This window comes from Nansenia antarctica (assembly GCF_963989245.1).
Source record: "Nansenia antarctica genome assembly, chromosome: 3".
Lineage (NCBI taxonomy): Eukaryota > Metazoa > Chordata > Actinopteri > Argentiniformes > Microstomatidae > Nansenia > Nansenia antarctica.
The window spans coordinates 58,733,140-58,747,253 of NC_137688.1; the positions used below are offsets into that span (position 1 = coordinate 58,733,140).

General features: G+C 40.8%; 1 protein-coding gene across 1 annotated transcript; it reads right to left on the reverse strand.

The window, feature by feature from the left end:
* Nucleotides 1-7,558: 7,558 nt before the first annotated feature.
* Nucleotides 7,559-10,155, reverse strand: LOC308152434 (forkhead box protein A2-like). Its single transcript, XM_080525417.1, has 2 exons — nt 9,656-10,155; nt 7,559-9,029 (listed from the first exon to the last, which is right to left on the reverse strand). Exons 1-2 carry the CDS (start codon nt 9,722-9,724, stop codon nt 7,857-7,859), a joined length of 1,242 nt encoding a protein of 413 aa, XP_080381543.1. The 5' UTR covers nt 9,725-10,155; the 3' UTR covers nt 7,559-7,856.
* Nucleotides 10,156-14,114: the final 3,959 nt, after the last annotated feature.

Below are 14,114 nucleotides of genomic sequence, written 5' to 3' on the forward strand. Positions count from 1 at the left end.
TCTAGAGCAGTCTATCTTGTGTTTTCCCATTATGTAGTTTACCGTTAACACAATCTTTAAAGGCCTGATAAGAGTGTTACAACCCTATTTTATACTGGGTTAATCAGTTATGTCTCAAATGACAGCTTATCGTAAAGCCTTCCTGCCAGTTAATTAAAATAGCCAAGCAAGTAATGCGGCAACATCAAACAATACAGCACCCCTGTAGAATCAGCAAGATTTCTTCAAAGCATTTACCTGCTTTTACCTCTGTGACTTCATCAAAGAGAGTGTACCTCTTTGTATGCTGCCCAAAAATATATAGAAAGAATGGGTTTTATATAGAGGAAAGGTAGATTCAAATAGACACTGAGATCTTGCAGTACTTCTGTATATTCCCAAACTCTGTAGAGTTCTCTTTAGATAAACAGCTGTTGGCCATTCATTGGGATGTACAATGTCGCTTTTTAAGGCAAAAAGAGCTTAGACGGCGATCTGTATGCTTTTCAGACCTCAGGTCTGGCCACCCAGAGTGATCTGGGCTGGGGGGGCTTTGGTGGGGATGAGCGGGTGGCTAGGGCTTCTAAACACACTGTTAAAAAGTCAGGTTAGGTGCAGAGATATGCGTCTATACTACAGGTACACATGCATGCTGTGAATTTCCTTAGTACACTTTCAGAAAGACTTATACTGCCTCTTGGGGAGGCTAGATCAGTGGCAATCCAATATCATTCAAAACAAGTGCATCAAAAACCCAACTAGAGCTCATGTTAAACCATGGCACGTGCAGGGCTCATCTCAGCTAATAAAACAATGGGTCAGTTTGCCAATGTTCAACTGGAACAGAATTAGGGCAGATCATGCAGATGTGGTCACATGACTATACAGTTTTACAGAGAAAGGCTTTTAAAGGCATAAGGCATCTGTAGTCTTATCAAAACCGAAGGGGACGCAAACCCACCACAACAAAAGGAGCCTAAGACACCGCGCTTGATTCATGGGAAAGCCATCGGCCCGGCCTTTGTGGCTGCCCTTCTGCTGAGCAAATAGTCCAAACTGTTCATTCGCCGTCTCCCATTCTCTTCGCCCGGCACATTGTTTGTGTCCTTGCATTTCATTCTGCCTGGGGAAGATTGCTCTCTCAGAGCCAGTGTGCAAACAGTCTAGAAAGGAGTCTGCCATCTTCCTCTGTTCCCAGGAGAACTAGCATTTTTATTTCAGCTCCAAGCTGTCAAAGGAGCCGAGAGTTTATGTCAGGATACTGAATTAATTGCTTTAAGCCGGGGGGCTGGCCACCTTTATCACCAAATGTTCCCTTAAATGTTGCTTTGAGATTATATGCCTCCTCCCCTACATCATTCAGCCACTGCACAGATTATCCGACTGTTATTCGATACAAACTGAATGAATGCAATCAAACAATGATTATTATATTAGCATGCTCTATTGTCAGAATATGAATTATTGTTTTACTATGGCTTTCATGGAGTTAAAAGGCAAATCATTCACTTGATTAGTTGTTGTTTTGTTGGTTGGGATCCTTGTGTGAATTTGAGAAATTCTGAAATGGCGTCTGAACTCCAAGAGGAGCAAGAACAAATCTCCAATCACATTGGTATAGTTGTGTTGTTGTGTGAACATCTTTGGAGTGCTTTCTTGTGCTGCACCTGATTGCCTAAATCTATCTACAAAATACAGACATGAATATCAGACATGCAATATCCCTGCCTCATGGCCTACAAACGAGATATTGATCCTGTATGGGATCCAATGGAGGGCTGGAGTTAATGAGTAACTCCCCGTGTCTGTACTCACCCTTAACTGACCGTTCTCTAAGGCAGGTCAAAACCTGTCCCTTGTCCTTTAACTGCATTTACAATTTCTCTCAGGTAGGTAGCCATCTCTCAGTCTGCAAGGATGTTGGGTCATATCACGTAGTTGCCTATATTCCAGGCATTTGAACTGTGTTCATACAATGCCTTCTTTCTGAAATTGCTTCATTGTTCAAATATCTAGTTCCTTTTCTCACATCTTGCCTTTAGGAAATTGGAGAGTAGGAGGTCCCTGTATATGGCCTCCTCACTCTTATCCTCAGCATCAGGATCTGGATCAGGCTGTTTGTGTATTGGCATGGTCTCACCACTCAGCCCTGTGATCCATACAGTGAGAAACTGAGCTGGTCTTCTGTGGGGAACACCACCTCTTTACATGGAGAACACTGTTAATTCTTCCTCTGATGACATCGTCATTGTCTCAATGACTCCATTGGGGGTCTTTCTGTTGCTAATGGTAAAACAAGCTCCAATCAGATCAATCTGAATCTGGGTGCTAAGGGGTGGTAGCATTACAATAGCCTATTCCTTTAATCTGACAGATAATTAAAATACCCTCAGCACCCTTTAATTGTAAACCTCTGGAACATTGTGGGTATCAGGGGAGTTGTCTGATGGGAACCTGTGGCCTTTCACCCTTTAATACAGCACAATACACATCTCCAGGCTTTGAAAATGATGCCTGATTTTAGTGACTTAAGCACCAACCATAACCCATTCCTACTTCTGTCAGAGTGTGGCAATGCAAGCCAGACTAATGTGACACAGGAATTGCTTATCTGCTGTTAAATACTACGGAAATATAGCATTTCTTGTAGCTGCTCTGATCTTGATTTTATGATTAGACTACACTTACAATACAGCAGTCAGACATCCCTCATTAATGATGACCAAAGTTGAATGTACCAGCTGGCATTTGTTTCCTCTTACTTTACAAAAGCACAAGGTTCCCAGGGTTTATTGCACACAGCCTCTTGACTGGAGCACTCTCAGCAGCTTTGAGAACAGAGATCTCTGTCCCGTGATTGATAGATGGATAGATTTATTGATGGATTGATTGGCTGTTTACCCAGTGTAAGAGCCATGAGGAGGACGTGAAGGGGAGGCTGAGGGGGTCAGGGCCGGTTCAGACCGTCCACTGTAGGCCTCTCAGCCCAGTCAATGGGGTAGTGTTGACACAGAACGCTTTGAGAGGGGTCCGTCCCCCGGTGTAAACGCCACTGTGCCGCCTGCCTATGAAAGGTTCCCCCACAGCAGGAATGTCGCACCAGGCTGCAAGAAAGATCAACCTGACAAATCAAGGCCTCCTCCAACCCAGTCTAGCCTTGCCATCCAACGTCTCCAGATCTTGGTTTCTTGCCCTTCTCAGGGATTTCAAAAAAAGGGAGAGAAGCCTTTTGCACCCCCGAAGCAATAATACATTAATCGATCGTGTTTTTGATAATTACATCATGAGAATACGGGCGATCATTGGGTTTTTGTCCTTTTATGTTTTTGTTGCACACTACAACACATGTTATTGAGTGAAGTAAGGACCCCGCGGTTGGAACGCGCTTCCCACTGCCGTCAGAACTGCAGAATCACTCCCCATCTTCCGCCAGAGACTGAAGACCCATCTCTTCAGGCTACACCTTAACTGTCCCTCATGAGACATTTACTACCCCCTTGTACTGTTTCTCCATGTGTAATAAAAAAAAGAAAATAATAATAAGCCTGAGCATAGATTACAAATGAATGAATGAATGAATCTTTTATTTCGAACATGATTCATTATAATAACAAATAATAACAAAAATAATAACGAAAAGATTGACATAGATTACTTTTTCCCCTCTATGACTGGTGCATAGATGATTCACTTACTTAGTCAAATGTATTTGTTGTAAGTTGCTTTGGAATAAGGCATCTGCTAAATGGCAAACATTTTAATGTCTTTTTTTTTTTTTTGGGCCATGCATTGAGCAACAAACTTCCACATATAAAATGTTCCCTCACAAATCATGCTGTAAATGTAAGAAGCATGGAGTCATGAAGAGTAGGCTACCTTTATGTGCAACTGTCCCCATACTCAACGATTGCTATCAGTGAGGATAGTGCACTTACCAGTATCTCCTCCCCCTGGACAGTCTGATAGGAATCAGATTAGGTTTCACACACACTAATAGAGAGAGAGACATCCAACCAACCTACACAACTCAATATCAATGATAGACTATAAAGCAAAACTAAGTTAGCAAGACTAAGACAACTACAATTTTCCATTGTTGACTGTCCTGCAATTTTGGAATTCAGATACAAGTTGGTGACTGAAAAGTGATAGCGTCCAGTCCAGGAGGTAGTGCTTGTACATCAAGCTGCATGCCTAACATTTCTGGCTAACACAAAGATAGGTTGCTGGCCTATGGGCCGTATTGACTCATGTGTTCTGGCACACAAGGCTTACTTACTTACTTACTGGCCCGGCCCATAGGCTGAATAGTGCCTCAGAATGTCAAAAGGGCTCCCAAATGTGACATAAACAAGATGTCATTTTAAACATTTTAATTTCTAAAATAAATTAAATAATAATTTGGGGGGGTGCCTTCACACAACCTGCATAAAGATGTGATGTTATGGAGTCGGGTGATGTGCAGGTTGCATGCAATATTTCAATTGTTTGTGTTTGTGTTCTCAATGTTACCTAATAATATAGATAGACAATATAGCATTTATCTTTTGGGGATAATGCATCCAGTCTTAAGTGTGCTTATTGTTTATTGTTGTTGTTGTTGTTGTTGTTGTTGTGGGGTAGGTAGTGGAGTCTGGGTTGCAGGAAAAAGGTGTTTAAGAAAAGGTTACAAAGGTTTCAAAAGGTTTCAAGCATTCAAAAACCTCAAGGTTCTGGCCTCCCCCTCTGTGGGCCGTTCAACCAAGTTCTCACCTTGGTCCCCCAGGGCCCTGAGTCAGCCCTCTTACTTACTATTGTTAGTTTATAGGATCAGTTGTAGTTGCAATATACAGCAGCTCCCTGGGCAATATTGGATTTCAACCTGCTATGGGATGATGATTTCACTGGCCAAATTATGGGATTAGGACTATGTCTCTGATAAAGGGAGATTTAAATGAGGGTGGATAGTTCCACCCCTCCAATTAGCCAAAGCAGTATTACAGTTTGTAAAACTGGTAGGCTTATCAGAAATCACCCGGGAAACTGCTACTTGGGTGTTCTAAGTCCCGCCAAAATATCCTACGAGGGTATCGTCGGGTAGTGCCCTTCATGGAATCTCCATGGATATCGACTATGCTTATGTCCATGTTCACGTAAAACAGAAATATATATGTAGCCATGCAGTGTTCTTTGCCATAGGCCTAGGCCTATATTTTTTGTTTGTCGAAGTAAAATTATCTATCATCTTACTATTAAAACAAACATCTATTAATATATATATATATATATATATATATATATAATATTTATATGGCAAATACGATTGTTCGATAGTCTGTACATGATCTTAAACTCATTGATTTAGTCCTTCACGCTTCATCCAGGTGTCAGTTAAATACAATTGTTAGGGCTATTTCGTTTCGTAATGTTTCGTTCAGTTAAATGCATGGTAAATGTAATTGTATCATGCTAATGAAAAAAAGACTTGACATTGGATCTATAGGACCTATATTTTCTTCTCGGCTCAACCGTAGACTATGAAAATATGAGTCCTACATTTCACTGGTCCGGGTAACATATTCCTATTTCATCTCTAGAACCCATTCAAACCGCCATATTTATCGCTTTGGGGTGAATTATTCCAGCCAAGACTCAGAGATGAAGTTCCTGAGCATACACTTTTAAAACCAAGTAATTTACGACTCCAGGACCTGCATTACCAGTGAAATGGGAGTGAATTAACAATACATTATTTAAAGACGATTATCGCTCATGCCATCTCATGCTGGAGATAAATTAAACCAGAAAAATCCTGAGGAGATTAGGAGAGCCTCACTTTTACATTAAAACGTGCCCGTTAGCTTCTTTAACACCTAACATTAGGCATAAATATATGTTGTTTTCTAACATAGGCCTATTGTTAATATTAATTATTATTATTAATTATTATTATTATTAGTAGTAGTAGTAGTAGTAGTAGTAGTAGTAGTAGTAGTAGTAGTAGTAGTAGTAGTAGTAGTAGTAGTAGTAGTAGTAGTAGTAGTAGTAGTAGTAGTAGTAGTAGTAGTAGTAGTAGTAGTAGTAGTAGTAGTAGTAGTAGTAGTATATACATCATATAGTGTCCTATCAATAGGCTATTATCCCATGCAAGCAAAGAATATATAATTGTAAAAAAAAATATATATATATATATACTGTCTCGCGGTGGGAGGCCCTTTGGGCACCTCTCTTGTCAGCCTCTTAAATCAATGCAATTCTATATGATATTATAAACAGTATATTATAACTTATTATAACTCTTCTTCACCTTGACTTTTGTATTTTTCATTTCACAGTAACAATTCAGTTGCAGTCTACTAAAAGACCCACAGCTAGCGAAACATCTGGGAGTGGAATGTATCATTGGTAGCCTACGATTAGAAACCGCAATGTGGAGATCCTGTGAGGCTATAGGCTATATCCAACACACTGCTGTTGCTGCTGCCGCTGGCTCTGAGTGAGGACTGAAGTCAACACAGCATTTATTTGAACACAAACTCTGTCACTGTTGACTCAGACACAAAGCAAAGATTTCACTCCCCTACTAGTTTATTTTTTATTTTTTAAATGATTGTTTTACACCGATATCGATTTTAGGAATCAGCTTTGCATCATGACTAGAGAGACAATAATTGCCTGAGCAAATTTACTGAGACACTAAAGATCGCATTTGACTTTGCGTTTACTGTATACAGGCTACATACCCGTGTCCCTGTGACCCACTGTTTGCAGATGATTATCGTATTATGCACCGATCATTGATGATGATGTGCGGGGATACTGTTACATTAAAATGTATGTGAGGACCTGGTAGGCCTTCAGACAGAGCCCTTTTGACAGACAGACGCTATTTGTTTTTTCTGGAAAAGTGAGGAGGTATGACAAGTCCTCATCGTTCATCGTATCAGTTATACGATCAGTAGTGAGTCAGGCGTTAAGTGGTTTAAGTGTGACCCCATGACAGAGATGTGCGGTTCACAACAAGGCAGGTTAAACCGTCACATTCGTTGTCCATTGTTCTCTCTCATACCTATTCATTTAGCAGTCCAACGGAGAGCTATTAGGCCACGCGATAATGAAAACAAATGTTCCACGAGAAGAGAGAGCGCCATTAAGTTCCATTCAGGAAAGGATTTGTGGAACCTGACAAAACCTGAAAACATAATACAATAAATAAATAATAATAATAATAATAATAATAATAATACAACTAGACCTAATATGACCTAATATAAAATGTGTTTTGCTATATAGCCTATTATAGTGTTGAACACAAAACACTATTTTGGTGTTGGTTGTAAAGACCAACGCGAAATAAGACCACAGTGCCTATAGGCCTAACGGCTCTTGTAAATTGGTCGATGCGCTCCGAGCTGCAATTAAATTATGCTACATTCTTAGATTAGTTATTGTACAAAACGTATAGCCTACATTCTTACTACATGTTTTCGATCGATTGAACAATAATACCGTAGTTTCACATGTGTATGCCTATAGTAATGACAAATATTCCCAAAAAACAATCAAATAATACTTTAATATAGATTTTCGTCTTGTACACGAATAGGCCTACACATTATACGAAGGTATAAATAAGGGATACACATGATATAGGCAGGAGCGCGGATGTCTCACAATGTCCAAAGCAATTTCCGCCGTGAATCCCTCGGTTTTTGCATGTAATATATGGAAGAGGCCAAATAATTTCGTTCCATAACAACATTCTTCGAATGAAGCTGAGTGAGTCTGACTTTAATTCAGTAATGTCCATAAAACATTGTGGTGCATAAAACAAAAACTCCCCATTTACAAATGTAGAAATTGTAATGTCTGGAAAATGTCCATTGTATATAGGAAATTCAAGATGAGTTCATTATGGGTCTGGAATATACACCTTGGTAGTAAGACGTGTCTGTTGGTGTGGAAGTATCTATGCCCGTTTTAGACATTGAGCCCATCGACAGTGCACCTGTCATCGGTGACCCATAGCCGTACTGCATCACCTGTTCGTATGTTTTCAAGTCCATTTTGTGATGATGATGATGATGATGCTGCTGCTCCGACGACATAAGATTGTTGATGGAAAATGGGTGATTGAAAGAATAGTGGTGTTCAGGCTTCAGGTGTGCCTCGTGCACGAGCACTGAGTGATGGTGGGACATGAGATGGTGCGTCTGTGGGATAGGAGATGGTGCGTGCTCGGGGCTCATTGCTTGCCGGGTTTTCAGATCAGAGACGGACCTTTTAATCTCTTTAACGGTGGGGGTTGAGTGGGGTGACTCGTTACCGTTGCAGCTCTCTGAGCTGCTGTTAGATCCCCCCTCGGACGTTTTCTTGCCCGATTCCTTTGCTAGCAGCTCCTTCTCGCACTTGAAACGCTTTTGCCTCCGGAGATAGCAGCCGTTCTCGAACATATTGCCCGAGTCCGGATGAAGGATCCAAAAAGAGCCCTTGCCTGGTTTATCTGGGGACCTGGGCACTTTGAGGAAACAGTCATTGAAGGACAGAGAGTGGCGGATAGAGTTCTGCCAGCGCTGTTGGTTCTGACGGTAAAAGGGGAAAAGGTCCATGATCCACTGGTATATTTCATTCAACGTGAGCATCTTTGTGGTCGACTGTTGTATGGCCATGGTGATGAGAGAGATATATGAATATGGTGGCTTGGCATGCGTGTAGCTTCTCCGGTAAGTTTTGGGGTCTCTCGACCTAATGTTGGATTGTCCATACATGGGGCTCATAACGCCCATATTGCTGTAAGACGTCAGGGAATTCATCGATGGCTGTGTGCTAATTGGGCTCATGCTTTGGTTGAGCGCCGCGCTCATTCCCGCCATCCCTGCTCCCATCCCGTGCATGGCCCCGGAGCCCGGTGACATACCGGCCATTGAGTGGTTCACTCCCGTGTTCACGTAAGACATGTTCATGGGGCTGCCTGTCATGTTGTTCGTAGATGTCATTCCAGGCATACTCATGTAGGTGCTCATCGAGTTCATTCCCAGACCGGAGTTCATGTTCCCGACTGTGGTGTAACACTGAAATATAAAGAAAGTGTAGGACGTCAACAATGACTTTATTGTAGGCTATATAGGAATATTTTGTAATACACTATCGAAATAATTCGTTTGTAATTCGTTCTCACAAAAATGAAAACGTGTTTTTAATAAAGACTGTGCTTATAGCCTATTCATTCGATTCATCACGTAATCATTGGGACAAATACATACACGTACAGTAATCGAAAGAACCTGAAAAGCATAGGCCTTTTCTAAACATAGACTTTTTTCATATTCGGCCTGATTATAGCAAAACCAACGAAAACGATTCTGTGGAAAAGAGGGAACAATGAGCGAGGCAGATATCGCAGCCTTTGCATTCGATAGAAATAAAAGTCTAGGCTACACTGAGACAATAAACATGATATTTAAGAATAAATAGCAAACTATTTTTTCAAAAATAATAAAGGAAATTAATTTGGTATGGTTGCAAATGTTCTTACTTCTATGTAAAATTGTTCAGTAGAGCGAAGAGATCGTGGAGGATTTCGAAGTGTCTCAAGTCAATATTTGATCACAAAGTTAATATTATCTCAAGGATAATATTGAGTTTTATAGACAGCAAAATACATATATATATATATATATATAAAAACTCTACCCACCTCAGGCTCTGCGTAGTACGCGCTCCAGTCTGAATGATCGTGTCCTTCCATTTTAACAGCGCTCAGCATTGTGGACGATCCAAAACAAATGTCCTTAACAGCCTCTCACCAGAAGATGAACTGAGAAGGCTTTGCCCTGTACCGATGGAGAACTACGGACAACTCAGACTGGCTTCCAGTGGACTGGTGGTTCATGGGTGTCTGTCTGTCCGGTGTGCTTCCACACGCTGTAAAGCGACTGACGATGACAGGAGTTGTAATGACGTTAGCTCCTCGCCTCCTTGCTGTGGTATAGCGCTATACGCGAACCTCCAATCCTCACTCCTTCACTGCCCTATTTGAATAATCTGCTCACACCTAGGCACGAGACTCCTCCGTTGGCCCTCTATTGTAGGCCTACACCTGCTCTCTCCGAAGAAGAAAAAAGCATTTGAAAGGTTTCAATAAGTAAAATCTGATTGTTTGCACCACAAAAAAAAAGAGAATTTTCAAAACCATTAGGCTATACCCTTTCTCCTTTCTCTATTCATTGTGTTAGCCGTTAGGAATGTGATTTGGGTTCTTTTGAGTAGGCCATCATTTCCCCCCATGGTCCGCTTTTTACAGTTTTAGCATGCAATAGCCTACAACAAAATGTCAAAGTAAATGAGGAAACTGGATATGTTTATACCACTTTTTGTACAGAATGATACAATGCTATACACTTACTGTATGTAAATTATAAGGCCCATTGAGAGTCTAAGACAATATGGATGAAAAAAAAGACAACCGGTCAACATTAGTCAATAACGGTGTAGAATGTATCATGGAACACTTTACATTTGAGCAGTAGCCTAAGTCCAGGGGTCGATCGATTGCATTCTGCAGTGAGGGGGCGATAAGATGACAGCAAAGCAGAAATTCGCAGAACGTTGTGTTCCAGCATTTCGACACATTGCAAACATTTTAGGGTCAACTGAACTCGAAGAATGTTTTTTTGGATTTGATCTCTTGTTTTGACTTTATAATTGCTTTACATACAGCCGAAATCGGATCAAAAAACGAAGCCCTCTATTTCAGGAAAAATCATACACGCATTTTCACATGATACGTGTAGGCTATCCAACTATATCAATATTTTGATTTCCTCTTATGTCGACAGTTGTTTGGAGAATAGAGATTACTCAAACATAGAATTGTAGCTATACACAGACTCATCTTTTTTATTGACTTAAATGGGGGCCTGCCCTATCATGGAGAAGTTTATCTAATGTGTTTGATCACCAGAGATGTAATGGATATCCACAGCAATTGCTGATAAACTCAGTCTCGGAAAACAAAGGAGATTCTGTTTAGGGTGATATTAATGGAGATGAATATCTCCTAATGTATTTACCTTATACAAACTCGTGGTCGCGCACACCTAGGCCTATACCCACACACGAGGAAGGAAGTAAATCGTGGCGTAATTTGAGGAATGTGCGACTATATATTATATATTCGATATATTCTATATTATACTCCTGATATTGTTGTGATAATAACAACTCCAGTGATACAATTATAAGAATGTAGTCAACATGGTATAATGAAAATCTGTCTAACTGCCGTTCGTGTGGAGTCACAGACATACAGTGTATTTAATGTTAGAGAGGCCCATAGACATTTCCTTTAATATTATATTGTTAATGTGACATTTTTGACACCTGAAATAGGTGAAGCAAGATATTCTCACAAGCTGATCACTTACCCAATTTATCTGGTAAATGCACATGAGGTTGATCAAATCACAATTAGTTTTGATGAATATAACTGCTTTAAAGCAGTTATATGTTTAAAGAATAAACCATATACGTTTTTGACCAAATGTCCCCTTATCCCTGTCTAGGAATTTGAATGAGCATAAGTGTAAGTGGGTGAGAATTCATTAGGCAAGATGTGTTGCATTCAAAAGAACAGCAAAATCTAACAACTCTCTAAATATCCGAAGAGTGGAAACAGGAATGTTTCAATTTCATTACAATGTTTTCCACTGGGGCATTATGAGGTTGTCAGTTACCCCTTGTTTCTGAACAACTTTTTTGAAAAACAAGGGCAAGAGGTTAAGCTTGTAATACATCAAAGCAAAATTAATAAAGAGTCTTTACAGTGTTTCACAAAAAAATGTTTGCTGCCAATTGCCTATAGTGACAGCAAACATACCAGAGTAAAGGCTTGGGTTGGGGCCTTTATCCTGTACAGCTGTGACAACGCCTCCATGGCTCCAGGTTTGCGGCCTGCCACAACACACAACAGTGTGTTTACCTGGAGATGAATCTGAAAGGAGGTGGGACAGGGAGGACACACAACCACGGTGAAAAGAACAAGGGACAGATCTGTCAGATCTGTTGAGAGCAGTTATTGCACTGGACCACCGTGTTCTCCGCACACACACACACCAGACCCCAAAGAAGTGAAAGGATCTCAGCCAATTCATCAGAGCAATTGCACGTCGTCTCCCTGTCATCAGAATGATCACGCCCCTTTTTGGGTGATGGAAGTGTCGAAGTTTGACTGGCGGTCAATGGGAATTTCTGGTCTTCGCTACCAGATCTTATCCACCTCATTTTTCTGGTTTTCTGCTCGAAATGACATGCCCACAGTGAATATAGAATATCTCCACAATCACAAGGGCCTTCATAATGATCTTGTTATCAAATGAAAGCTAACACCTGTGGGTGGCTGTAGAAGTGTCAGAATCAAAATCTATGTTACTGTGTCAGAGTAAATAGAGCTATAACATTATAAAACATCTCAAATTCAGTCTCCGCCTAAAAAAACAACAGCTTTTACAGTGAATATCACCGTGGAAACCTGATAACGAAGCCCAAATCATCTAGGAATCAGTACTCCAGGGTCTTATTAGTACTTGTGCCAAAGTCGATGCTAGTAATGTGAGCAAATGCAACTTTTTACCTGTTTTAGTACAGGTATGTTTAGGCGGACACCTATATGTTTAGGCCATTTGGAGATATTTGGCACCATCTTTGACCTTTGACTTTTTTTTTGGGGGGGGGGGGGGATTTTTTTGTGTTGGCCGACCAATGGTATGGAAATTCGGCGTTGAAACCGGACATGACACATTCTCCAGTTGGAGAAAACTGGATGTGACTTAGGCCGTGTTTACCGTCTCGGGAAATAAATGGTGGCATCGTATAGCAAGCAAAGTTGTGAAAAAAAATGTGATATCGATGAAGAGAATTGATCGAGGTAAACTCTTTATATCACTTCGGATCCACCTGTGGGTCCGTTGGCTCCTATGAGGTTAAATCCGATAAAATAAGAAAACCGTAGTGCTTTTTAGATATTAGGAGCCCAAATCCGATGGCCAGTTAGGCAAACTATTATATAGTGTCGTTGCCGATCAATGATCGACGTCGTTATATAGAGAAAATTAATGAAATAGGGGTTGATTCATCAGAGCAGTCATACGTCATCTCCCTGTCATCAGGGATTTGTAGTTCTTCATTTGATTTGCCGTGTAAATCCCCAGACTGCCCAAATCCGATGGCCAGTCAGGCAAACAATGATATAGTCAGGGGTGCACATAACTGGTGCGCCAGTGCGCATGCGTCGCCAAAATGCATGCTGCGCGGCCGATCAGCCGCATGAGGGCGCTTTTGCGCACCAAAAAAAAAAAAAAAAAAAAAAGTTGATCACAAAAAAAACATCCTCTACCATGGTTGAAATTGAGGACAGTGATAATTTACAGCAGTCAAGAGAGCAGTGATGATGACGATTAAGCTTGTAGTATAAATAAATGCTTAGGCTGTAACTTTTTGTTGAAAAGTTGATTTCAGTGTTTACAGAACAGAGCAGTGCTTAAAGAGATCAGTTGATTTCATTGTGTTTAAAGGAGTCTGACATACTTTCATGCTTAAAGAGCAGTCATTTGATTTTGCATTTGTTTCTTTTGTTTTGCACACAATCATTTGTTCGTTCATCTTTATTTATGAATAAATGTCGTTTTGCTAATATAAGTTATCCATGTATCCCTTTTTCATCCATCCTGTGGGACGGGTCGTGACTCGCGAGCTCGGGGAGCACCAAGCAGCATCCCTAGGTGCTCCTCTGAGCACTGGCCCCAAAAAGTTATGTGCACCCCTGGATATAGTGTCGTTGCCGATCAATGATCGACGTCGTTATATGGAGAACATTTATGAAATAGGCAATGAATGTGTGTCCTTTCAGTCTGCCTCCATCCATGTGGATGAACCAACCGACCCAAAGGCCTGAGGTGTTGTAGGAGGTATGAATATGATTTAGGGGGTATTTAGTATAACAGGCTAATGGGTTTATTGTGAGTTTACTTTGATTGTTTGTTTATTGCCTAGATCACCGTATTGAGAAGTCATATGGTTATGGGGGGTGATATTGCAAGGTAATTGAATCACCTGCGCACCTTGCATGGCGGTAGTGGAGAGAGAGGGGAGCGATGTAT

Bases quoted from the DNA above. Each gene is read 5' to 3' on its own strand.
- LOC308152434 (XM_080525417.1), bottom strand. From the start codon at position 9,724: ATGCTGAGCGCTGTTAAAATGGAAGGACACGATCATTCAGACTGGAGC. The intron at 9,030-9,655 runs GTGGGTAGAGTT...TTTATATTTCAG, and splicing joins CGTACTACGCAGAGCCTGAG to TGTTACACCACAGTCGGGAA.